Source organism: Corvus cornix, chromosome 1 (genome assembly GCF_000738735.6).
Source record: "Corvus cornix cornix isolate S_Up_H32 chromosome 1, ASM73873v5, whole genome shotgun sequence".
NCBI lineage: Eukaryota > Metazoa > Chordata > Aves > Passeriformes > Corvidae > Corvus > Corvus cornix.
In genome coordinates, this window is record NC_046332.1 from 29,973,350 (window position 1) to 29,997,779 (window position 24,430).

At 48.7% G+C, this 24,430-nt stretch overlaps 1 protein-coding gene across 1 annotated transcript; it reads left to right on the plus strand.

Moving 5' to 3' along the window:
• Positions 1-1,331: 1,331 nt before the first annotated feature.
• On the plus strand, positions 1,332-23,904 carry LOC104690265 (alpha-2-macroglobulin-like protein 1). Its single transcript, XM_019286698.3, has 36 exons — positions 1,332-1,390; positions 1,792-2,158; positions 3,140-3,302; positions 3,652-3,704; positions 4,574-4,591; positions 5,112-5,271; positions 5,873-5,957; positions 6,771-6,885; positions 7,215-7,329; positions 7,739-7,848; positions 8,373-8,540; positions 8,843-9,073; positions 9,475-9,538; positions 10,297-10,442; positions 11,393-11,542; positions 11,919-12,035; positions 12,574-12,721; positions 13,148-13,259; positions 14,496-14,721; positions 15,217-15,343; positions 15,628-15,749; positions 16,222-16,276; positions 16,960-17,043; positions 17,444-17,620; positions 17,782-17,863; positions 18,225-18,381; positions 18,580-18,654; positions 19,814-19,976; positions 20,615-20,832; positions 21,015-21,230; positions 21,679-21,803; positions 22,131-22,221; positions 22,657-22,725; positions 22,947-23,049; positions 23,142-23,183; positions 23,574-23,904. Exons 1-35 carry the CDS (start codon positions 1,332-1,334, stop codon positions 23,180-23,182), a joined length of 4,512 nt encoding a protein of 1,503 aa, XP_019142243.3. The 3' UTR covers position 23,183; positions 23,574-23,904.
• Positions 23,905-24,430: the final 526 nt, after the last annotated feature.

The window sequence follows — 24,430 nt, forward strand, 5'->3', positions numbered from 1 at the left end:
TTGAGACAAAGGCAGTCCTAGCTAGCACTAACATCCTGTACATAATGTGCAGCCCCCATGATGCATGTCAGTCTTCCCAACTCCATCTGGGAACAGACTATGGAGAGCCCTGGGAACAGGGATCCTGAATTACCTGAACATTTCTGTGCATCCTGCTGTTTTTGCCAGATTAAGAGATCCCGGCTGCCTGCTTGAGTAACACCATGTTGGGACCCAGGTATGGAAAGCTTAGGGTGCATTGGCACTATTAAACAGCACTGGGAAATATTTCCAGGCACAGAACTGTAGCTGTCTGTATTATTAGGACAGTCCCTCGTACCTTTCAGCCCAGGCTAACTAATGCTGTCTCATGCAAGACTCAGACGTAGTGCGTGGACTGCTCACAGCAGGCAGTTTATGTGGTGACTGTGCTTTTCTGAAGGCCAAACTGGTTAAACAGGACAATTGTCTACCCACTGTACAGGCTGCCATCAGTGCTTAGAAAATGTCCCACATATTTAATTTGCAAGTTTTAACCCAACCCTCAGGTTCAAAAGCAGAACCAAAAGGCCGTATCCCTGTATGCCAGACCTTTTACACCCAGACGTGAATAATGAAGAACTGGAAGCAACTCCTGAGGCCTCCTCCTTGCAGATGGTGCTGTGGCTAATGGGTGTTGTGGGGCACTGGTGGAGACCTCTGTGGGCCAGTATTTGTTTCCATTTTTCTCACTGTATGCAGGGAAGCACAAGGCAAAGTCATCAGCTCATTAGTGGTTGGTGGCTGTGTTGCTACAGCACTTCCTTACACACTCGGAAGGATTCGCTCCATTCTCAAGCCAAGCAGCCTAAGGAGATCCACATCCCCCTAATCTGATCCAGAGCTCCTGAGCTCTGTCCCGAATGAGGACACTGCTCTGTGCAGGGGGCAGCTCTTGCTGCAGGCTGCACAGCAGCAATCCATCTCCAGCTGAAACAAAGGGATGCAAGTGACAAGTGATCAGGACCTGGCCTGGGTCACTGATCAGCAAAGTTCTCACTGTTTTTTTTGCCATGAGAAGTCCATTTGGTCAGGTGTCTCCATGGCAGCCTTGCAGGAGGGGATGTCCTGAACTGGTGGATGGCAGCCAAAGTGGCTGCTATTGGCTAAGGGGCACTTGGCATAGTATATTTATCCTTACAGCTGCCTGTGTGGAATCTCAGGAGAGAGGGAGAGGTGGGGACAGGCTGGTTCCTCCCCACATCCCACCTCTTCATTTAGGCTGTTCTAGAAAGAAATTACTCCCCCATAAACAGCCTCAGATGTTTCAGAGGAAGAGAGCCATTTGAAACTGGGCAGCAAGAATCCCCAGGATGAGGATAGCCATCCTCCTGAGCCTTCTGTTCCATGCTGCAGCTGCTTCTCACCAACTGTGAGTGATGCTGAACTCCTGTTTCAGTCTCTTTCATGAAGGCATCAGACTAGCTAGATGGACCACATCCCATGCCATCAGCTCTCATGCTTCCTGCTCTATCAGGTCACCCCAAGGAGTAGCTGAGTCATATACTTTGCCTCCCGTGCCTTAGTTTGACTCCTGCAGGTCAATACAAGTCAGCTTTTTGGGGGACTGCCAGGTCAGAGAAGAGACTTTTTAGGCCCAGAGGTGTTTGCTCAGCACTTGCTATGCCAAATCAGATCACTGGTGTCTAGACTGCCAGGTTATGAAACCACTTCTTCTGAAGGCTGCATGGGATGTTTTTGGAGAGTTCAGGAGATTACTGGAGTAAGGGGTTTGAAAAAGATTATAGGGCTATATTTAACCTAATCAAGTAGAAACTGCTTCTCAGGTTTCAGCGAAGCAACCACTTTTCTGGGCTCACTGTTGCCTTTGAATGTTGGTGGAAGCCATGGCACATTGCTGAGGGATTCTGCAGTAGTGGGCCATGGCAGGGAAGCTTTCTTGTACCTCTTGAGACCTCAAACTGATACCACCTTTGCTGTCATCCCGTGCCACAGACATTACCTGGTGGTGATCCCTGCAGCTCTCCGGTACCCATCCACCCAGGTTGCCTGCCTCCATATCACCTGCCATGACGTAAAGATTCAAGTGAATCTGGCCTTGCAGCGCTCTGCAGGATGGGAGCTCTTAATGCAAGAAACCATCCAGAAGAAGAAGACTTTCCTGTGCACTAAGTTCTGGGTGAGCCACCCCAGGCTAATGCCATCGCTGATTTTCCCTTCAGGAAAACGCTTGTGTTCCTCCCTAGCCAGGGCTGACATGGATAGTGTCTACTTTGTCTTGGTGTGAGCCTTTCAGGAAGGGGAATGGGTGGTGCCTAGGGATGCATAGCCCAGCACAGTATCTGTTGGTTAGCACTGAATTTCCTTTCTGAATCTAATTTTTAAATGGAATTTACATTCGTTAAAATCTACCAGAGTTCTGGATACCACCTGTGTCCTTCTCCTCCATTATAGACCAGATGAAACAGATTTAGCTCTTCCTGAAGGACTTTTGCAGGTTCACAGCTAAAGCTTGGGGAAATGGTGTCTTGCAGGACATACTGCAGTTTCTGTAGTACCTGAAGTCAGGCAGCAACTCAGCTCTTGGGAGCTACTGAAGACTACTTGGATGGAAATGGATGTGCTTGTTGTTCATAAACAGCATCTTAGAGGTTATTTATTGCTGGTGAGAACTTAGCAAAGATCTGGGATAAGGCAGACATGTCTAAGCAGTATCCCATCTGTTATACTGTATATTCTGTGCTGAGGCTGCTGGGGTCTCTGGCTTCCAGAGTCTTTCTGGTTGCGTTTTCTACTTTGGATTTCTTGCTTCTAAGTGCTGGGTCGTTGTGAAGGCCTAGCATTTGAGGCTGTCTCCTGCTCAGTCTCTCTCTTTTGATTCTCTCTACCATCTCCCACCTTCCTGTCATCTGCCCATTTTCCTGAACAAGTCTGAAGACTCAATAGTGTCAGGCGCTTGCTTGTCACCAGTGGGAAAAAGGACAGATTCCATGACATGCAGGGCCTCCTGCTGTTCATGTAGGACTGTGTGAGATCTGGGTATGATCTGGTTTCAGAGATTGTTGGGAGCATTCTGGCACAGCAGGAAGGAACTAGTTAACTCTTCCACTTTACTCTCAGAAGATTACCAGAGGCCTGTGTGCTCTCTCTGTCTGTACAGGTTGCCCCTCCAGCTGATGGCACAGAGGAGATTGCCACTGTCAAACTGACCATCACAGGAGATGGGGTCAATGTCGAGGAGCAGAAAAAGGTCCTGATCTGCAAGGCCAGGAATGGCACCATCATCCAAACAGACAAGCCCATCTATGAACCAGGGCAGACAGGTGAGATGCAAATGGGAGCCACTGTGGGTCCCAGGCTTTCTGCACTGTATGGAAAGACTGTGATACCCTGAAATGCATGAACAATCCTAGTGGAAGGCTTTGAGACCATGTCTCTTGCTGAGTGGTGTTTTCAGTGTGTGTAATGTCTGGCTTGTGATGGCTGTGGAGTTGCAGGAGGCAGTAGGCAATGATAACCATGTCCACGGTACCTTACATGTGGGATTGTTCGTGTCAGATGTTACCACAAGAGTGTCTAGGATGGAGACAGGAGCTGGGGAAACAGACGAGAAGGGGTCTGTAGGGAAAAACTGAGATCTGATAATATATTCCCTGATTTCCTTGCCTTCAGTGAGATTTCGCATTGTGACTTTGGATGAGGAATTCCTCGCACTCAATGATTCGGTAAGCGAGTCCTGGGGGGCTGTGCAAGAGGCTGCCTTGGACCATGCGCGGATCCTACCTCCTTTCTACCCTGCTCATCTGCCAAAGCTCCAAGTTTTTCACATTCATCCCTGGTAGGCTTTATGAGTATGCAGAGGGGAGCAGTAACTCCAGTAAAAGCTGGCAGCTCAGGACGGTGGCAGAAGTGTGCATGTCTCTTGCTCATCCTGGTAGAACGGTTACGCAGCTGCAAGTAGGGGGCATATTGATTCCTGATGTGATGGTGTCATGGGGGGAGTGAATAGTTTGTAAATTGGGTTTTCCTTCTTGTGGGGAAGGGTGCTTTTAACCTGCCCCCAACAAGCTGGAATGCTGCTTAGACATTAGGACTAACCTGTTCATTGCAAAAATATGGGAACATGTCCAGAGAAGGCATTTTCATCATTGGAGATGTTCAGAATCTTGCTGGAGAAGGCTATGAGCAATCTGGTCAGGAAGACATGTTTCAGCAGAATGTTGGATTCAGAGGTTCTTTCCAAATTAAGGGATCCTATACCTCTGTAACCCCTTTAAGACTGCAGCTGAACCAGAGCTAGGTGTGTTTGGGTGGTGACTTCTGAGTTTTTCTGTCAGGAAGTCATTAGCAAGTGCTGTGTGACCTCCAGACTGGTTTTTCCTTTCCCTTTCTTCAGACCTTACTGTAATGAACCCATCAGGTATTTCTCCTTTTTGGTGGCATTTGTTTTACTTTGTATTGTTGTCAGTGCTCTTAAGTTTCCAAGTCACCAGTTGCACACCCTTCAGAGAGGGCTCTGAGTCTGAAGAACCTTGTGTGTGGTGCTGGCATGTGTTTCTCTCTTCTAATGTTTTTTTCCTTTTTTCCTCCCCAGATTTCCCTTTTTCTCCAGGTGAGTGATGCTGAAATCTCATGTTAGAGTAATGGTGACGGCAGTCACTTCACTGAGCTGTTCATATTCAATTTCCAGTAGATTTTACAGACCTCTGAGAGGAATAGTAGCCCTTCTTTTTTTGTTGTTAGATGTTAGATTCTTAAACTAACATACTGCTTTCAGCTTCTTTTTTATGCACTTACTTAAGGTTATGCTCCCAGGTATTTCAGTAGAAATCTGTTGTTCTAGACTTGCAAGAGTATAAATAGATAACTTAGACACTTATGAAAGAAAGTTAGAACTGTGAAGAATCTTTCCTTAAGATCAGAATTTAAATAAGTGCAGAAGAAGGCTCAGATGCTGGGAGCAGAATCCGAGCACTTATCATGTCTTCAAAATTTCCTGATCAGTCTATACCAAACCTCACTCCTTTGCTGTAGAACCTGGTAGCCTACAACACTGAAATCCTGAAGCTCAGTTTCCATGGGATGTGGATCAGTGAGATGCTGGAGCAACCCTTTCTTTCTTGTGGGTGCAGGACCCTAAGAACAACCAGATAGAGCGGTGGCAGAATGTGGTGCCTCAGGATGGCATTGCAGACCTGTCTTTCCAGCTGAGTGACGAGCCCCTGCTGGGAATGTACGTCATCAACGTGACCAGTGCCAGAGCCTATGGCAGCTTCTCCGTTAAGGAGCATGGTATGAGCACGTGGGGGTTTGTCTGAGCTGCAGAGAGGACCTTGCACTCCTGGTCCAGGAAGCAGGGTGTTTATTCCTTGCTAGCCATCCTAGGAGCAAATGGGAAAAGTAGTAGCATCTGTCATAGAAAAGAGTCTGAGCTGAGCTCTGGAGAGGAGACCATTTTGAGACCTGGGCTCAGTGTGTGGGAAGAGTGTTGTGCATGGCCCCAGACCTTTGACACAGCTGATTCCTATGGATCTCGGAGTCAGATAAAACAAGGCAATTTAGGATGGACTTTTCCAGAGAATATGAAGTCTGGTGCCCTCTCACCTCAATTTTATTACCTAATCAACTGTGTTGGGAGGCCAGTCTTCTGAAAACAGCTGTCAAAAGTGCAGGGACATGGGCATGTTTGGTTTTAGTTTGGGAAGGAGCAAATCATCCAGGGCCTACACACAAATCTGTTAAAGATACATGGAAAATTTTCCCTTTCCCCTTCTCACCACCTTCCTTCTCTATTTCCTGTGCCTTATTCCACCATAGTCTGCCTTCATGTTAATTCTCTGTGAAGGCTGTCCCTGGCCTGTGTTTCCTACAGTTCTCTGTTTTTCTCTTCCAGTGCTGCCAAAATTTGAAGTGATCTTTGAGGCACCAAATCAGATTTATGCACTAGATACAACCTTCCCGCTCCGGGTATGTGGCAGGTGAGGACTCTGACTGGAGGGACGGCCATGTGTTAATTTCTGGCCTGAAGTGCACAAGCTGGCTGGGTAACCATGAGAAGCTAAGGGCAAGTTTGCTACACTTCAGTACAGGAAGGCAGAATCTTCCATGGCAGCTGTCTGCACCCTGGGGCAACACAAAACATTCCTGTAACTATCATTCTGATACTCTACTCTTTTCTAAAAACACTCCACAAACCTCTACAAACAAAACCTGGGGGAACAGCCTACCCTTTGACAAGCACCCATTTGTGGGACAGGACATGGCAGATAATTGGTGTTCATCTCCCTGAAGAACAAGCTCATGGGAAATGAAGGGAAGCTTTTCCTGATTATGTTCAAATGGAAACTAGAGGGAGGCAAAAAGGAATTGCCTCAGGTGTAGTCCAAGGACAACACTAGAGGCAGCCCCATGTAAAGGCGATTTCTTAATAAAAGGTACTTTCTTAATCACCCGTGTTTCTGCTAATAAGATGATGAATGCCTCCAGCACATCCTGGGTGTATTGCAGGTGATGCTGATGTATAGTGCAGTCAGAACCTACAACACTCTAGTTACCTCAAATAATTTAGTTTGGTGCTAATGATATCAGATCTCCCATCATCCCCCATCACTGCAGAGCCCTGGCTTCACCCTGCTTACTGGGTCAGGACTCCTGGGCCTGCTGTATGGCTGCCACTCTTGTGCTATACTGTGACTATCTGGCAGTGAGTGGTCTCTGGGGCCGTGCAAAACAATCCATGAGTTCTCCTACTGTGTGTGACTGTCTCTGCCTATCTCTGCTCCCCCAAACAGATACACCCGTGGGAAAAGCGTCCAGGGGATGGTTCACGTGAGCCTTTGTCAGAAGATAGCCCCGTTCCTGCCCACTGCTTCCAAACCCGATCTCTGTCACAAATTCAGCAACCAGGTGAGGTGCTTAGGAAGAGCTGAACCGTATTCAGAGATATTTGTGCTCAGCCTCAGGGTAAGACAAGGCTGCTGGGTGCTTTAGCTGAAGTAATAGCGATGTTAACCCATTGATTTGGCTGCTTGGCCACTGCTACTGGTGCTGCCTCTCAGCAGCTGTGTCTGAGGATTGTGACTGGGCCTCTCATCCTGTGCCTGCTCCACATCCTGAGCTGCAATGCCAAAAGGCAAAGCTCCCTGAGAGCAGGGGTTTTGCACCACTATTCCTGTGCTACTTCTGTAACTTCTAACCCAAGTGCCTCACCTTGTTTCTTCCCTTTGTACTTTCAGACAGATGAGGCAGGCTGCTTCTTCACAAACGTGAGCCTGTCCTCCTTCAGCCGAGACTTTCGGTACTATCGGGACAGCATAGTTGCAGAGGCCTCGCTGGTGGAGGATGCCACAGGTAACTCTGGAATTTCTGGTGCCTGGAAAGAGGCATGTGAAGATGTGCTAATCTTACCAAAAGCACTGGAGACTTTCAGGCTAGCAAGGGACCTGAACCTTCTGAGCCCATTGGGGCCTGCTATCTAACTTCACAGATAGAGACAGAGCCAGAAGTTCCTGATGGCATGACACACTCACTCAGAGTGCCTGCGGTGTCAGATGATGAAGCTCTCTAAAAGCCAGAAGTTAAGTGGGAGGAAAACCAGATACCCAGAGTCTTGGGCAGGTCACCATTGTGATGTGAAATGTGTGTGCAGCTGAACATGTCCATCAGTATTACCAGGGGGTCACTCTGCAGGGAAATTGCTGAGGACTGCTTGGTTTTCTTGCTCCCTCTCTCATGTTTCTGTCTCGCTGCTTTCATTCAGAGATACAGGTCAATGCTTCCCACAAATTACTCATCTCCAGGATTGGTGGGATGGCCTTGTTTGATGATGTGAATTCTTACTACCACCCTGGACAGATGTACAGAGGAAAGGTAATTCCCAGTTTCAGTCCTTTGAAGGGGAGAGTGTAAGCAATACTTTCACAGTGATTGCTACCTACTGTCTTTTCTGACCTCATCTCTAGCCAGAGGCTTGGGAGGGCACAAATGACTCCCAGACACAAAACTCTTGAATTGCAAGATGTGAGATTAACACCCAAGACTGCCATTTACCAAACAACCCATGAGGGGGAGCAGCTATAGGCATTAATATGTGGGGCACAAACCCAAACATTTGGAATTTCAGCAGCCAGGACGCCTCCTGCTGTGGAGTGGACCACATGACCCACTGTGACCCTTCCAACCTTACCCATTCTGTGGTTCTGTGATTCTGTGAATGAACATGGCAGTGCAAGTGGTAATATGGCAGGACCAGCAGCAGTGCTGATAAAATTGTTAGTGACTGAAAGAGTGATCTTGCTGTCCTTGGAAACACTGCCCCTGAATTGGGGAAGCCAGAAATTCTGTCTGCTGATTGGACTCTTCTGTACCTCTCTTGCTCCTCATGATGTTCTCAGATAAAAGTAATTGATTACCAAGGCAAGGCACTGAAGAACAAAGAAGTCCTCCTCTTAGTAAACTGTGGTGAGCACCAATTTAGGCAGAAGTACATCACTGGGGACTCTGGGACAGCTTCATTTAGCCTGGACACATCTGCCTGGAATAGAACCTTGGCCTCCCTGGAGGTAAGTAAGGAAGGGTGTGTCTTGTGGCAAGGGTACACGTGCGTGTCAGAGCCATTTACTGCCCCACAGACATCTTCCTTGTTCCTTCCTGAGGGACAGTAACTCAAACCTAAAACACCTCAGCATGTCCTGGATCTTGTCTCCCTCTGAGAGCTCATTCTCCAGGTCCCAGTTGCTTTCCTCATGAGCTCTCCACACAGAGACCTGTCCTTTGGTGTTGTTCACATCATCGTACCAAGGTGATTTGCAGCTGACTTGCTAAACTAGAGAAATTAACTGGTTTGGTTTTTTTGTCTCACCAGGCAAGTGTCCTACATCAAGATTCGGATAGAGAGCCTGGGACAGTTGATTTAAGTTACCAGAGAGCCTCTTTTTTCATACGTCCATTCTACAGCACCAGCAGGAGCTTCCTCTCTATCGCCCGTGTGCCGGAAACGATGCCCTGTGGCACAAAGCAGTCTGTCCAGGTGGACTTCAGAATTTATGAGGAAGACCTGGAACATGGGCCCAAGCGTGTCATCTTCTCCTACTTTGTGAGTTTCTGGGGAAGTGCTAGTGGGTGACAGCTGAAGGCCCAAATCGGCATCTCTTAGAGGTTCAAGCCTGATATTTAATAGATTCGGCTCAGGCCAGGATGGGGAGTTCATCCAGTCACCATGGGGCTGGATCCCAGTTTCAATTCTGGGACTGCAGTAATAGCAAGGAAGGCAGAACCTTCCTCTTAGGCTCTGCACAAGTGCAGGGCAGGTATTGGCCTTACCTGTCCTGCCCCACATCACTGCATCCCTGTGCTCTCCTTACTAGCTGAGAGCAAATAAAGCCAATATCCCTTGCCCCACCCCCATTTAATCTCCCCATTTAAGTTCAGGGTTACTTTGATCATCATAGTGATCTCAAAGGCTATGTGACTATCCCTTTCTGTGCTCTTCCCTAGGTCACAGGGAAAAGAGGGATAGTCCACGCAGGTCAGCAGACTGTTTGGGCTGGGCCGCCACAGCGTAAGTGCACTCCCCAGTGCCATGTCTAGCAAGAACTCAGTGGTCTGTGGCATCCACTCTTATTTGGATAAGTGGCATAAGCCTCCCTGCGACATAGGGGTGGCTCACCACTTGTGTGCTGCCTCAGAGCACTGTGCCTTTCCAGATTTTATGCTCCCTTTGCCCTCCTGCTCTGTACCAAGAGAAGAATATTCAGCATTTCCTAGCCCATAGACTCATCCTCTGTTGTCTTCAAAGTCTCCTTTTGTTTCTGCTCCTGCAAGCAGCATGAAACTGTAGCCTTACCTTCCATGCAGCTGTGTCTACAAATAATCTGGGTCATTAGGATGCCACAGCTTATAATTTTGATGTCTGTTCACCCACTGTTGCCTAATTCTCCAGCTCTTGTTTTTTAAAACCTGAATTATAAGTGTTTTGGCACAAAGTCACCTCTTTGCTGGTGATGGGATGGGAGATGTTGGGTGAGAGGAGGCTTTGAAAGATATCTGACACTCTCACTCTTTGTGGAGCCAAGCTTGAGCTCCAAAGTACTGTTTTGTGTCCTCAAGGCAATAAACAGAAAATTCTTTTGCTGGTCTTGGATCCAGATCCAGAGATATATTGATTGTTTCAGTAGTCTCCAGAAGTCTCTTTGGTCTTGAAAGACTTCAGTAAAGGAGGAAAGGATTTCAACAGGCACATGCAGAATGGCAAAGCTGATCAGACTCTATTTTCACTACCAAATCTACTTCCTCTTATTCCCTCTCTTCTCCATCTAGTGCTGGAGGGCTTCTTCTCCATCCCTCTTACGTTCAGCTTGACCTATGCCCCAGCTCCAAGACTTGTTGTTTATGTTATCTTCCGCAACGGAAAAATCATTGCTGATTCTGCCATCTTCAGCATCTCGGAGTGTTTCAGAAACAAGGTAGGGTTTGTGTCTGAGGCTGTGCCTGAATGTGTCTGCTGCAACACAAGGAGAGCTGTGTAGCTGTGTGCAGCTGATCCTGTGTGGGATGCTGTCACGTGAGCTGCAGTTTGTGATTGGTGAGCTGTGCTGGGCTGTTTGGAGCAAGTGTGTGCTCAGCATTGTGGGGGCTGCTGCAATGTTTGGGAAAGGCAGAGAATTGCTGTCTGTCTCCATAGGCAACTGCAGCCCGGTAGGATCAGAGATAATCCAGCCCAGCACAGGTCATTCGTGTGGTTCCCAGGAGAGCTCAGGGCTGCAGTTGTGCTGCAGCAGACACTTAGAATTGTTAGTATGTGGTGTTGGGATGACATCTGGAAGTGGATGATGGAAGAAGTGGATTTTACCTGCCATCCAGAAAGGGCTGAGTGCATCTGGTCATTGTGGCATCCCTGGGAATCTGCTTTCTTGGCTGTGTCTTGCACTCCAAAGTTGAACTTCAGAGAGGGCATTACCCCTGTTCCACAGCTCCACAGCTGTTCGTCTGCCACAGACAGTCAGATTCAAGCAAGAACAGGAAGAGTTTCAGGAAACTGGGTCCAATCCCACAAAGAGCCTGGAGATAAGAACTAGGCTTATTTTTGACCTGGGGCTCTGGAAGAAGGGGCTCCATAAGTGTGAGGTGTGTGACCATGGCTGGCTGGTTTGCTGGTAAAGAAGAGAGAACAGCGCTCTGACATGAGAATGTCTCCATGTGCACACTGATGGCTCCCCCTCTGCCATCTTTCCTGTTAGAACCTCTGTGTGGTTTTAAAATACCTTCTCGGGGTCCTTGGGAGGTTCCTTGGGTCTCTGTCCAAGGCAGGTCTTTGGAAACTCTCTTCATGTAGGTCCCTTCCCTGCTCGGGAAGTGGTAGGGGGGCCACCCTCAGAAATGTCACTCAGGCATTGCCTGCATTCTTCCCATGCAGGTGGAGCTCGGCTTCTCAGCGCTGGAGACTCTTCCTGGCTCACAGGTCGGCCTCCGCCTGCAGGCAGCTCCTGGGTCCACGTGTGCTGTCTGGGCTGCGGATCCAAGCGCCTTTTGGGTGAAGCCAGGAAGAGAACTGAGCAGCCACTCGGTGAGTGAGCTTGCTCTGAATTCTTCCCTCCACTACTGAAAATGAGGCAGGAAGGAGGCCACTGCACCTGTGCAGAGCTTACCTCCAGGAAACTCAAAGCACGGCTGGCCCGGAGGGATCAGCAGCGTTCCCAGTGTGGATGGGCAGGGATTAGGGACTGAGGAAGAGGTTGAGCATCACTCAGTGGTAAAACAGCTTCTGTGCTGGCACTATCAGAGGAGGGCCTGGGAAGACTGACAGCGATCCTGGGCTTTCTGGCACATGTTCATACACAGTAGCCAGAGGCAACTCAAACAGCCCTTGGATGTGTGAGAGGAAGGGAATGCCAGGTTTAATTTGCACTGATTTTTTTTTTTTCTTTTTCTTGCTTTCCCAGATCTATGGGCTGTTCTCATCTGTTTATAACTCCAGGTATCCTCACCAAGTGTCTGAAGATGATCGTTCATGCAGGTTCCCAAATTCTGATGAGCCTGATGTGTTTACGGCATTCCGGGTAAAAATGGTTGATTGGGTGGGTTGAGATAATTCATGAGGGAAGTGTGGCCCCTGACTTTACCAATATCCAAGGGATGCCACTGCAGACAGGATAGCGAACAGGTGCAGTTTAGGCTCTTGTAACTCACTTGTTATTTGAATAAGTGACTTGAAATGTATAAGGAAAAATCTTTGTGTGGTTGCCACACTTGGGTTGCATGACTCAGGTTGCCAAGGATTATTCATTACTTTAATTGGATTTCACACAAATTGTTTAATCTTCATAGCATGAGCAATTGCACCCTGCAGGCTGAGAAGGCATAGTACCCAAATGACCATGTGTTTGAAAAGGACTATATTTGGCTGACTCAGACCAGATAAGTTACCTTAGAAGACCTTGTTTGCCCATTGCTGGGGATCTGAATTATTCCCTCTTAAAATGAAGCAAGAGAACACAGAGGACAGCCAAGCCCCCACTGTGTGAGGGGACAGGAAGGCACAAGGGCAGAGGGCAGAGAGGAGAGGACAATCTTCTGGTGATTATTTTTTTCCTACAGGAAATGGGGTTGAAAATTATGTCCAACACCAATATCAAGAAACCCAGAGTGTGTCCAACCACTGCACTGACAACTGTGCTGCGGGAAACAGGAACGTTTATTTCCAGGCCCATGTTGATGTTTGCCCAGCCCCATAAAGTGTACAACAGTAAGCATTTGCCAGCTGTTTCTTCTTACATGGGAGGCTTAGTCTTTCATGTGAAAGCAGTCCTGGGTTTGAGCCAAGAGGCAGCGCTTGCTGTAAGTGCAAATGGAGGAGAAAGAAGGTTTCCTGTCCCTAAACCTGTTGGGCTGATGTGAGGGCTGTTAGTGGGAAGTCTGGATCCCAGGTTTTATCTCTGAAGTGAGGGAAAGGTTGCCTGTCTCATGGTGCCTCCACATGCAAGTAAAGCCCAAAGCACCTCTGACATTTGAAATGAGGCAAGAGATTTTAAAATTTGGGACAGCACCCTTTGTTCTGTTGCCATGCTTCCCAAGAGCTGACTCAATTTGCTGCAGCCTGAGCTGTGCTGGAGCTCCTCTGCTCTTAACCAGGACCCGAGGACACTGTGGTGACTAGGTCTTTTTCCAACAGAGCACCTGATATCAACCTTTCAGCCCACTATGTTTCCACCTTTTTCTTCAGCTGAAGAGAAAGTACACAAGCATTTCCCCCAAACTTGGCTATGGGATTTGTATTCTGTGGGGTGAGTAAACTGAGCAGTGGGGCTTTAGTCTGGGTCATTTTGTGTGGCTGGGAGTGGCAGCAGGGGCAACTGAGTTTAGATCATAGGCATCTGTGCAAGAAACTTAAGGACATATGTCATGGGCTCACACCTGTCAGGCTGTTCATTACTGGAGCTGATGTATGCATTTAAGGCATTTGCTTCTACTAGAAGTGGTGGCCGTCCATGAGAGGTGTCTGGCATAGAAAGATAGGAAAGCTGGTGAGGTGCAGCAAAACAGCTTAGTTTACTGCCTACACTCTGGTTTTGGTAGCCCTGTGGGCTTGCATTTCCCCAAATGCGCTCACAGATGTATCATGGTATCCAGGGGAAGCTGATGTCCATAGAAGTCCTTCATAGGACTGAAAATTGTGTCCTGTGAGAAAGGCTCAGTGTGTACACAGGGTCTGCTGAGAGAGCTTTTGGAGATTTTTCATCTGAGACTTCAAGATTTTCTTGTCTGTTCTCTGAAGACTGAAATGCTCAGGCCAGATCCTCCCACATCTGCCCTCTCCCACCTCCACTGTCCTCACAAATACATCCATCTCTTCATCCCCAGCAGCAGCTATTTCCTCTGTGACTTGTTCACCAGGCTGATCTGAGCCACCAAAAGGTTTCTGTGTTGTGTATATTGCCTTCCTGTACATGCATGACAAAATAAGCCAAATAGTACCAGTATCTTTAGCTATGGCTGCTTTTTATGTCGGGTGTGGTGGCAGCTGCAGAACAGTCTGCTCCACTCAAAAGCTGTGACATGTGCACAGGACAAGTCTCTGCCCTGCCCTCATGTTGGGCTTTAAGCTGTCAGTGTCTCACAGGACAGTGAATGGCTGGATCAGCCTCATCTGTTAAGCCCTACTGCTGCTACTCCTGTTGCTCTTCTGGTTTCTGGTTCTCCATCTCTAGGCCAAGAGGAATAAAACTGCTGATACCTGTAAGCCATTTTTAGACGTGCAAAGGGCAAGTGCTGTCTGTGATTGATGGCATCTTGCAGCCATGTGACCTATTGACCCAAGTGTTCTGTTGATATGAGCACTTGAGGCAGGGGTCCCTGCCCCACAAGGACTTTCTGGCAACCCTAAAGGGCTGTAAGTTCAGTAGGGGTTAGGCTGAGGCGAGGGGATGGGGTGCTCTGCAGAGAAGGACACAGAGCAGGTCACCCGGTGTGGAACAGCATCATTCAGTTAAACGCTTCTGTCGTCATCTACTTCTCTGCAGTCCCAGTGGGAACAAGAGTGTCACTGTCACTGTGCCTGACACCATCACAGAATGGAAAGCAGGAATGTTCTGCACAGGACATAATGGCTTTGGATTTGCTCCAGCCTCCCGGCTGATTGTTTCCAAGCCCTTTCTTGTGGAGCTCCCACTGCCATCTTCTGTGGTCCAGGGTGAGACCTTCAACTTGAAGGCCACAGTCTTCAACAACCTGCAGCAATGCATGAAGGTAGGTGAGCCCTGATGGCCTCTGCAAGAAGAGTGGGACATGGCTGACACGTGTGGCCTGTGATCATAGAATTACAGGGGAAGGGGCCTTAAAGATCATCCAGTTCCAAATCCCCTTTCAGAAGTCATGGCAGTCCAGTGACATTCCCACTGACTGGAAAAGGGAAAACATAACCCCCATTTTTAAAAAGGGAAATAAGGAAGCACCTTTGGCAGGCTTGACAGCTGGGCCTGTGCAAACCCCATGAAGTTCAGCAAGGCCAAGTGCAAGGTCCTGCACCTGGGTTGGGGCAATCCCAAGCACAAACACAGACACACTTGTTGCCCTTGATAACCCTGGCCAGGTTGCCAGGGCTTTGGCTTTTCCAGCCTGATCCCTGTCTGTTCAAACAATCTGTGTATATTCCCCTCAGGCTGTGCCCCTGCTTCCACCCTCAGTAGGCTTCCTTTTTGTGTTGTTCATGTTTATTTATTGCCATCCCTGCTGCCCCTTCAGATCCAAGTGACCCTGGAGGAGTTTGCACACTTCCAGCTGGAGCCATGCAAAGACTGTGCCTACAGCAGCTGCTTGTGTGCTGGGGAAGCCAAGACCTTCCAGTGGAATATCACAGCTGAGCAACTGGGTGAGAAGCACAGGAAGGTGGGGTGGTGGAACTGGGAAGGGGTGGGACCAAGGTGGGGATGTTTTGTAAGGGCTGACATAGCGAGGAGCTGTTAGCTCTGTTACCCAGAGAGTACTTCTTTGCACTTTTCCTGTGGTCATGGTTACTCACAAGCCTGTGCTAGGAGGCACAGGAACGTATAAGGCTGTGATCCAATTTCTTCTTGTCAGCAGGTGATGTCTGTTGTATTAGTGGGAAGTGTTTCCTCAGAGGGTGTCATGCACCTAAATGTGTGTTATTTTCAGGGCTCATGAACATCAGCCTTAGCACAGAGGCTGTGGCCACCAAAGAGCTCTGTGGTGAAGAGATACCATTCGTCCCAAAACAAGGACAGAAAGACACAATCATCAAACTCATTCAAGTCCGGGTCAGTCAAGCTGTTCTGTTACTTAAGCCTCAAAGTAGGCTTTGTGCAAAGCCCAAATTTTGTGCATGTTAATTTTGGGAGTTACCCCTTGCTATTCAAAATGTGTAATTATCATCTCAGGGCCTGAGCTGGGCCAGACCGTGAGAGCTGATGGACATAAGAGGTAGAGGGGTGTCCTCCACTTCATACCATAGAAAACTTTAAACACTCTTTTATGTCCTTGCCTCCTGAGTTCTCTGATGAATCTTACAGCACCATTTTCACAGGCATTCAGAAGTTAGGATATTCTGAAAATGCATGCTGGTTTCTGATCTGAAGTGAAAATGATTTGTATTTTTGTGTGATAATGATGATACTCCAGTTGACTGTCCACCCCAAACCAGGATTCTGAACATACCTTCTTCTAATCCACTTGTAAGCCCGTTTCTCTCCTGGGTGCTCATTACAATGCTACTTTTATGTGCTCCAACAGCCAGAGGGAGTGTTGGTAGAAAAGGCTCACAGCTCCATCCTGTGTCCTGAAAAAGGTAGATGGATTGTTTTCTTCTTTCACCCTGTTCATCCCCCTCTTCCTGCCTAACCACCTTCTGGGTATTTCCACTTGTTGAACTATTTTCTCTGTCCACATGATGAAGCTACAGAAGCATACTCCAATTGTGGTACCAGCTAGGGCTTTTCCCTAGGCAAAGATGGGGGGAGGTCTGGTCTTTTTCCATCAACATCCCTGGCGCTAATGTGACAGCTTGAGGCCTTTTTCACCTGTGGAAATAAAACCACACTACTGAACATGGTGAGGCTGGAGGACATGGCTTAGGATTGCTGTTCCTGTATTGAATTTCATGGTGTATGATGGGGCCATCAGATGATTTTGAGAGCATGAGGTGCATTGAGAACACAAGCCTGCAACTGAAATCTAAAACGAGATGGAGTAACTTCTGTAGAGAAGAACAGGTGGCTTTGATCCCTGAGGGTTTCCAGGAGAAAATCTTCTTTATAAAGAAGGCTGTTAGGACAGCACAGTCACCGTGAGGTGGATGGAGGAAGCTAAGGGTGGAACGGGACATGGATTTTGAAGTGATGTACAGCCTCTGTGATGGGAAAATGGGAAGTTATCACAGAAGCCTTGAACAGTTTCTGGGGATTTTGAAAGCTGTTTTAATCAGAATCTCTTTCTTTTTGTCCTCTCCACATCTTATCCAACTGGTGTCAGGGAGTCCAGCACAGGAGTCTGTGTCCCTGGTGCTGCCTGTAAATGTGGTTGAAGGTTCAGTCAGAGCCACCGTCTCGGTCACCGGTAAGGAATGAAGCTATGGTAGTACCTTTGCAAATCCCATATCTCTGAGTTTAGCCCTAGGAAAGCCCAAACCCAAACTCCCCCACACTCCTTCTGAGATTTCCAAGGCTCCACTGCCATGCTCTTCCCATACGTGTGGCTGTGTTTCCTGATTACTGACAACCTAAAACATTCAGCAAGGGAGAGAGTGTTGTGTTAATGAGCTTCCCTGCCAGGGTGGGAATGGGTACAGTTCATATGAGAGGCACAGTGGAACAGGTAAGGTGGCTGGACAGAGGTGTCCCCACACTGCTGTGCTCGGGCCTACCTAGCTTGGTGCACTGCTGGGAACTGGTCACAGGTAGGAAGAGGTGAATCCTACTGCCCAGGAGGTGGTCAGGGTGCTTATGTTTTGTCTCAGGGGACCTCATGGGGACGGCACTGCAAAACCTGGGCCACCTGGTGCAGATGCCCCACGGCTGTGGGGAGCAGAACATGGTGCTGTTTGCCCCTGTTGTCTATGTGCTGCAGTACCTGGAGAAGACAAGGCAGCTGAGCCCTGAGATCAAGGACAGGGCTACAGGATTCCTGCGCAGTGGTGAGTACCACAGACCCACCTTGCCCCTCTGCCTTCCTCTGTGTCCAACAGTCCCAGGTGCCTACTCCCCTTCCACCTGGAGCACTCAACCACCCCATTCCTTCACAGTGATTTCATTGCAAATACCACTGTGAGCACTCATGTCCTATCCCACTTCCCAGGGTACCAGATACAGCTGCAGTATCAGCACCCTGATGGCTCCTATAGTGAATTTGGTATCAAGGATGAGTATGGCAATACTTGGTAAGCTGTGGGCTCTCTCCCTGCTGTCTACCTGCTCTCTGACAGCCAGGAGGTGGGCAGCTTTCTGCTTCCAGCATTAAACCCTTGCTGTCCTATTGGATCCAAAGTGTTCCAGAAGCTTTGTGGACTAGGGCATCCCATGGGTAGGCAGCTGTCCTTGGGATGAACTGACCTTGGACCAGCACATTAGAAACAGCACAATAAGTAAAGAGAGACCCACCAGCTTCAAACTCCCACTTTTTTTCTTTTTCCTCAACTTCTGCTTAGATTCTTTCTTTCCACTCATTCTTCCTGCTCTTTCATGATCTCTCTCTGATTCTCTCTTCCTTCTTTCATGCCTTTTTTTTCTGTTCTCAATCAGGCTGACTGCATTTGTGGTTAAATGCTTTGTCCAAGCTAAGCCATACATTTATCTGGACAACCGGATTATCCAAGCTGCTCTCACCTGGCTGGAATTCCACCAGCTGCCCAGTGGTTGCTTCAAAAATGTGGGCCAACTTTTCCACACATTCATGAAGGTAGGAGCCAGTGCACCTTGGAGGACAACACCAAGCAGTTCTTTCCAAATGTGCTGGTAATTGTTTAAATTCACTTTCCTATGTTGTTGTGCTTTCTTGTGAGGGAGCAAGCCTGGGATAGGTGAGACCTCTCCTAAAAAGCTTCAGTATTTGCCTATTTAACTTTCCCAGCTTTTTGGATGTCTATGCTTTTTTTAGGGAGGCATAGATGGAGAAGTCCCCTTGGCTGCCTACATCACTGCTGCATACTTGGAGGCAGGAGAAACACCAGAGGTAAATACTGGGATTCTTTGCCATGCTCTTGCCTTAAGATCGGAATCCTAAAGAGCTTAGTGGTAACACTGGGGGAGGCAACAGAGCACCTTGGAGGGACTTGTGGGCAAAGTAATAGAGTGGGTGAGGAAGATTTTACAACTTCTCAGGAAGAACACTCCCTTGAGGAGGACATTGCTGCCGGGGAGAAGGTGAGGTTAAACTGCTGGGGACCATTGGACTTCACGGGCTCGATACTGTGTTGGCCATTTCCCAGGAATTAGCTGTCCATTCCTGCTCCCCTCACCTCCCATCCCCTTGCCGGTCCCGCACAGCTGAAGGCTGATTGTGAGGTGGGTGGAGCTGCTCCCATGTCAATCGTCAAGTAAATAGACATAATGTAACTCCTAAGAGGGTTTAGCTTCACAAAAAAAGCAGAAGTCTGGGAAAGCAGTGCTGTAAGGCAGCTGGATCTGCACGCTTAGGTAATAACAAGAAGGAGCTCTTACAAGTGCTAAGGATTGTAGCTAGTTACTAGGCTGTGGTACTGGCAAGTAAAACACCAATTAACTTGATGGAGAAACACAGTTGTAGACACTAAGAAGTGAAGTTCTCTGGAAATCAGAAAAGTGAAAAAGCAGTGCTTTTCAGTGGAACTGAAAGCAGTGTGCTTAGGCAAGAAAAGGAAGACAGGTGGAAATTAACCTTCTTTCTGGCAATAGCTGTCCTTCAGGTCACCTTTTTTTCACCATTAGTGCAATTATTCACCATGAAGGTGAATTAAACACAGTCACCCTGCTCAGCAGGCTGTGTGTACGCACTTGCAGTTGTGTGGTTTCGCTGTTGTGTTTGGACTGGGAAAGTAAGACGTGGCGATGCTATTCCAGCAGCAAAGGTGTTCATTTCAGTGAGAGAGCACTGAAATGCTCTCTCTTTGCTGAAGCCCAAACCCAGCTCAGGGGGGAGGTCTGTCAAGCACCTTGCACCAAGGGCTGGAGATGCTGCTGCTGGTGCTGCATGGGCGCAGAGAGTGCAGCTCTGTGCACAGAGTCCCCTGAGTGAATGAGCGGGGTGCTCTCCGTGCTGGCACGTGCCACTGCATGCTTCTCTCGGTGTCGCAGTGTCTGCCTGCCTCGCAGGGGCTTGTGTGTGACCAGCAGCATGTGCCTCTCTCCTGCAGAGCCCGGTGGTGCGCAGGGCTCTGGGCTGCCTCACTCCTGCCCTCCCCAAGGCTGCCAGCACTTACACCCAGGCCCTGCTGGCCTACACCTTCGCCCTGGCTAAGGACTCTCAGCGCGCCCAAGAGCTCCTTGATGTGCTTGAGCGAAAGGCGATCAGAGCAGGTACGGGGACCTCAGTGCCAGGGGAACGTCAGAGAAGGGACTGGTGACCTTTCTGAGCGCTTTGTTGCCTGCAGCTTGGGAGGAGCAGAGCCTTACCCTCTAGGCCTTTCACCAAAGAGAGTTTTTAGACATCCAGTATATGAGCTCATGGCGTGTGCTGGCAGCACTGTGGGGTGGGTGCTGATTTCCTTCAAATCTCTTACCCTTTTCCAGTACCTGAAGTGGAGGTTGGGGTTTGGGAGACCTGGGCTTTCCTGCGCGGGACTGTAAAATGTCAGAGAGGAAAGCAAGCTGCCCCATGTCACTGACCCTCAGGGCTGGCCAGTGGACAGCTAGCTAGTATCAGGTAGTTAAGTGGACCTGGCAAACAGGACAATGCAGAATTTGGACAACTGGGAGGTAATGCATATGCAGATTATTGGTGTATTAGTTTTTGTATGTCACCTTGGTGTGGAATATGGAGTGCTGGGTATTGCAAAATACATCGGTTTTCAGCTGACCCAGTGATGTGATGACCCAGCCAAAAGGTGTTTACCCAATGGTCTCTGCAGATACAAGCCACTGTGTCTAGGCGGCTAGGCCACAGGATTTCTTTCCTGATATCCCTCAAGATTCCCTCTACTACCTTCCTTTCCCAGATGGGCAGATTCACTGGAGTCAGACCTCATCCAAGCCCAGAACCAGCACCAGCCCTTGGTCACAGCCAGTGTCTGTGGATGTGGAGCTGACAGCCTACATCCTCCTGGCCCTGCTCTCCAAGCCAAATGTCACAGAGTCTGACCTCACCACGGCCTCTGGCATCGTGGCCTGGCTCACCAGGCAGCAGAATGCCTATGGAGGCTTTGCCTCAACACAGGTAACTCATGGCCAGGGAAGGGGATGTTTCTTGAGGAAGAACCTCTGCGAGATCTGCACACAATGTATGAGAGTGTAAATGCTTTGGGGAGAGGAGCCCTTGGATATGGAGGTCCTCAGGACGCCGATTTCAGGTGTCTTTGGATGTCAGAGCTGCACGTGTAATTGCGTTTTCCTTTTCAGGACACAGTAGTGGCCTTGCAGGCATTGGCTAAGTATGCAGCACTGACATACAGCACGCAAGGGGATGCAGAAGTGAGGGTGAGGTCCCATAGAGGCTTTGGGAAGAAGTTCCAAGTCTCCTACCAGAACCGGCTGCTGGTACAGGAGGCGGCACTGACAGAGGTTCCGGGCAAGTTCTTGGTGCAGGCCCACGGCAGCTGTTGTGTCTTTACTCGGGTAGGTTCCCACACACTCTGCTGTGACCACCCTCCTCTCCTCATCTTGGAAAAACCAAAACTCTCTGTTGCACCTCTGTGTAAGGAAGTGTGCTTTGATCTCAGCCTGGTGCCAATGCAATAACCCTGTGTGTGGGAGGAAACAGAGACAGAACCTGTCCAAATATGAGGACAATGATGCTTCCACGGCTCTCAAGAGTCCTAGAAGATGAAGATGTTTTGTAGTGGCCTTACTGCTGTGTGCCTGACTTGCACAGTCACAATTGAAAGTTTGAGAAGGAGCCCATGGAAGGATTGCAATCTGAATGACCTTTATTTGGGGTACTGGGATGAGTGTGCATTTGTCCGTTCCAATCTTGAGGAGTAGAGTAGCCAGTGGAAAAAACGGTGATAGATTATATTGAACTAATTATCCCTGTCTTAGTCTGTCTTTTTGTCTCTCCCTGCAGATGGTGCTGAGGTACAACACACCCTCCCCACAAGACTCAACATCCTTTGTCTTGCAAGTGAAAACTGAGCCAGTCAATTGCACCAAGGACAATACACTCTCTGTTACTGTGCATGTTGATGTCAGGTGACTCTAAAGATCTCGTCCCACTTGGGAAGGAAAGCTGGGCATGGCTGGAGAGCCCGGGGTGCTTCTTGGCTGCAGTGGAGGCGCCAGCAGTTTCAGCAGGAGGGCCAGATGGAGAGCTTTAGTTCCTGCTGGAGAGAGCAGTGCAGTAGTCAGCTCAGACTGGGGATGCTTAGTGCAGTGCAGCCATCCTCTGCCCCTGTGAGAGGGAGCAGTGACTGCCTGGGCCCCTGGCTGGGCTGCCTGGCTCAGGGCACTGCACAGAGGGGATGGTGGTGGAGGGAAGGGGAAGCTGGGAGAGACTATTTTTTTAATCTTCTCCCCCAGGTACAATGGGAAGAAATCCACTTCCAACATGGTGATTCTGGAGGTGTCCCTACTGACTGGATTTACCCTGGCTCCGGGATCCGGGATGTCTGTAAGAAGTGTGGAATCAGGATGGGGGTGTGGTGTCAGTGGGACCATCCATGCCCCAGGAGAGGGGAAGGTTGCATAGGAAGGTGTTGCCTGTCTCTCTCTTGAGCAATCTCACCATCCCTTCCCCTCTGCCACACAACAAACTTGAACACATACTGTTGGCTCTTTCTTTGGGTCTTGAGGATGGTGATACTGCTGGCCCAATCTGCTCAGCATGTCCCTGTCAGCTAAGTAGCCTAGGCTCCTGTCCTTGGGGTTTGCAGGAGCTGAGTGGCCCTGCAGGGAAATCAGCCTGAAGGGATAAGAGTCCAAAATGCATTTGGAAGTGAGTGAAGGAGAATCTGCTCACTTAAACTTAGATAAACCTTGTCAGGATGTCTCACACTTACCTTTCAAAAGACAAAACTAAATTGCTTCCTCTGCTCTCCTGTCCTAGCTGCAGCATGGGCACTCAGTGAGAAGAACTGAGAAAACACAAGGAGGTGTTGCCATCTACTTGGACAAGGTAATGTCTGTGCTGCTAGAGAAGCTGCAGGAGTGGAGGTCACTGCCAGAGTTGTTGGGAGAATCCAGGACCAGAGCTAGCAGAGCAGGATACTCAAGATTCATCTTGAAGTCCAGTGTTTTGAGTCTACAGAATTATTATTGTCATTTAGTAGGATCAAATTCAGGTGGGGAATAAAAAGAACAGCTCATAAGTGAACTGTCATTTATTTTCTTTCCCAGCTGAGCCATATCTCTGACACTTATGTCCTGCATCTGGAGCAGGAGATTGAGGTGACCAACCTGAAGCCAGGCCATGTCAGGGTCTATGACTACTATAACCCAGGTCAGTGTGGAGCCATGGGGTGCCAGGGCTGCCTGGGTGTTTGCACTTGGCTCTGTGCAAGGATAACTTAGATCTGTCCTGTCCTGTTGCAGAGGAGCAGGCCCTGGCTGACTATAATGTCTTCTGCGTCTGAGGTAGGTGCAAATCCCTGCTTCAGCCCCCTGTACAGACCCCATACAGCAGCCTTGTGTGCTTCCTCTGCACCCCAGCCACCTCTCTCTGTCCCCCTGGAGCCCTATGTATCTCTGATTCAGCATGTTCCCTTCATCTAGGACTGTATCTGAAACTCCCTAAGCAGAATTCATGGTACTAGTTTCAGCTTACTATGTTTGGGAATGGAGAGTTTCTCTTTCTGGGGAGGGGCTGAGGTAAAATGAGGATACTGGATCAAACCAGAGAAACCCTTTTCTTTAGAGCCCTTACTGAGAGCCTGTGCTCCCTAGCTGTTAGCACACCAAAGTTACTAATTTGGGTCATATTATTTGCTCTCTGGGTTACTCTCTCTTCTGCTCTCATTTCTCCAGGAACTTGGACTGCTTCCTTCCTGTCCACTGCTTCAGCTCACAGGGATCCCACTAGTGCAAGATGCCCTTGGACAGGGGGAGTGCTGTATTATTGCTCCTGGTGTAATGAGATGTGTCACCTGGAAAGTCACATCTCAGTGCTCGGGATACTGGTGCTGGGACATGTCTCAGATTGGATTTCAGGACTAACTCCAGCTTAACCTCTGCTTCTCATCCTGACAGCCATTACCTGGTGAATTCTTTGGGGTGTCTGATTAATTCTGCTTGTTTTAATCCAGGTATTTTCTTGCTTGTAAAAAGAATGAAAATAAAGTACAAATCACAAATCTGGGTACTGTGATGTGTGTTTGGACTCTGTGACAGCATTCACCTGGGAGGAGTGAGCAGAAGCAAACTCTGTATCTGAGCTGTGTCACTGGCATTCCTTTCCTCCAGCACTGGATTGTCCTCCAGCAGCATTGTGCCATCACCAGTATGGGGTGAGGACTCAGAGCCCTGCATGGAGACTGATTCCTCTGAGCATCATCTACTGCACACAGGTGTAGCTGAGCCATAAGGTCTTGGCTGACTGTGCACTTTATGTGGACGTAAATCTACCCTGCTGTGTATCTCACAGACTGGCTCTGTCCTTCTGGCATAGAATGCAGAAAGGGAGTGATTTTAGTTTCTGCACCTCCTGTGGAGCTGGATCTTTCACAGGACAGTTCAAACATGAGTTGTCAGGAAGGGGTGGTGCCCTGGGGTTGAATCCCCTGCTGATGAGCGAGTGAGCAGGGTCTTTGTCACATTACAAGGAGCTGGACAGGCAATTCAACAATCAAAGGGTATGTGATAATTCAACATCTATCACTGCTTTT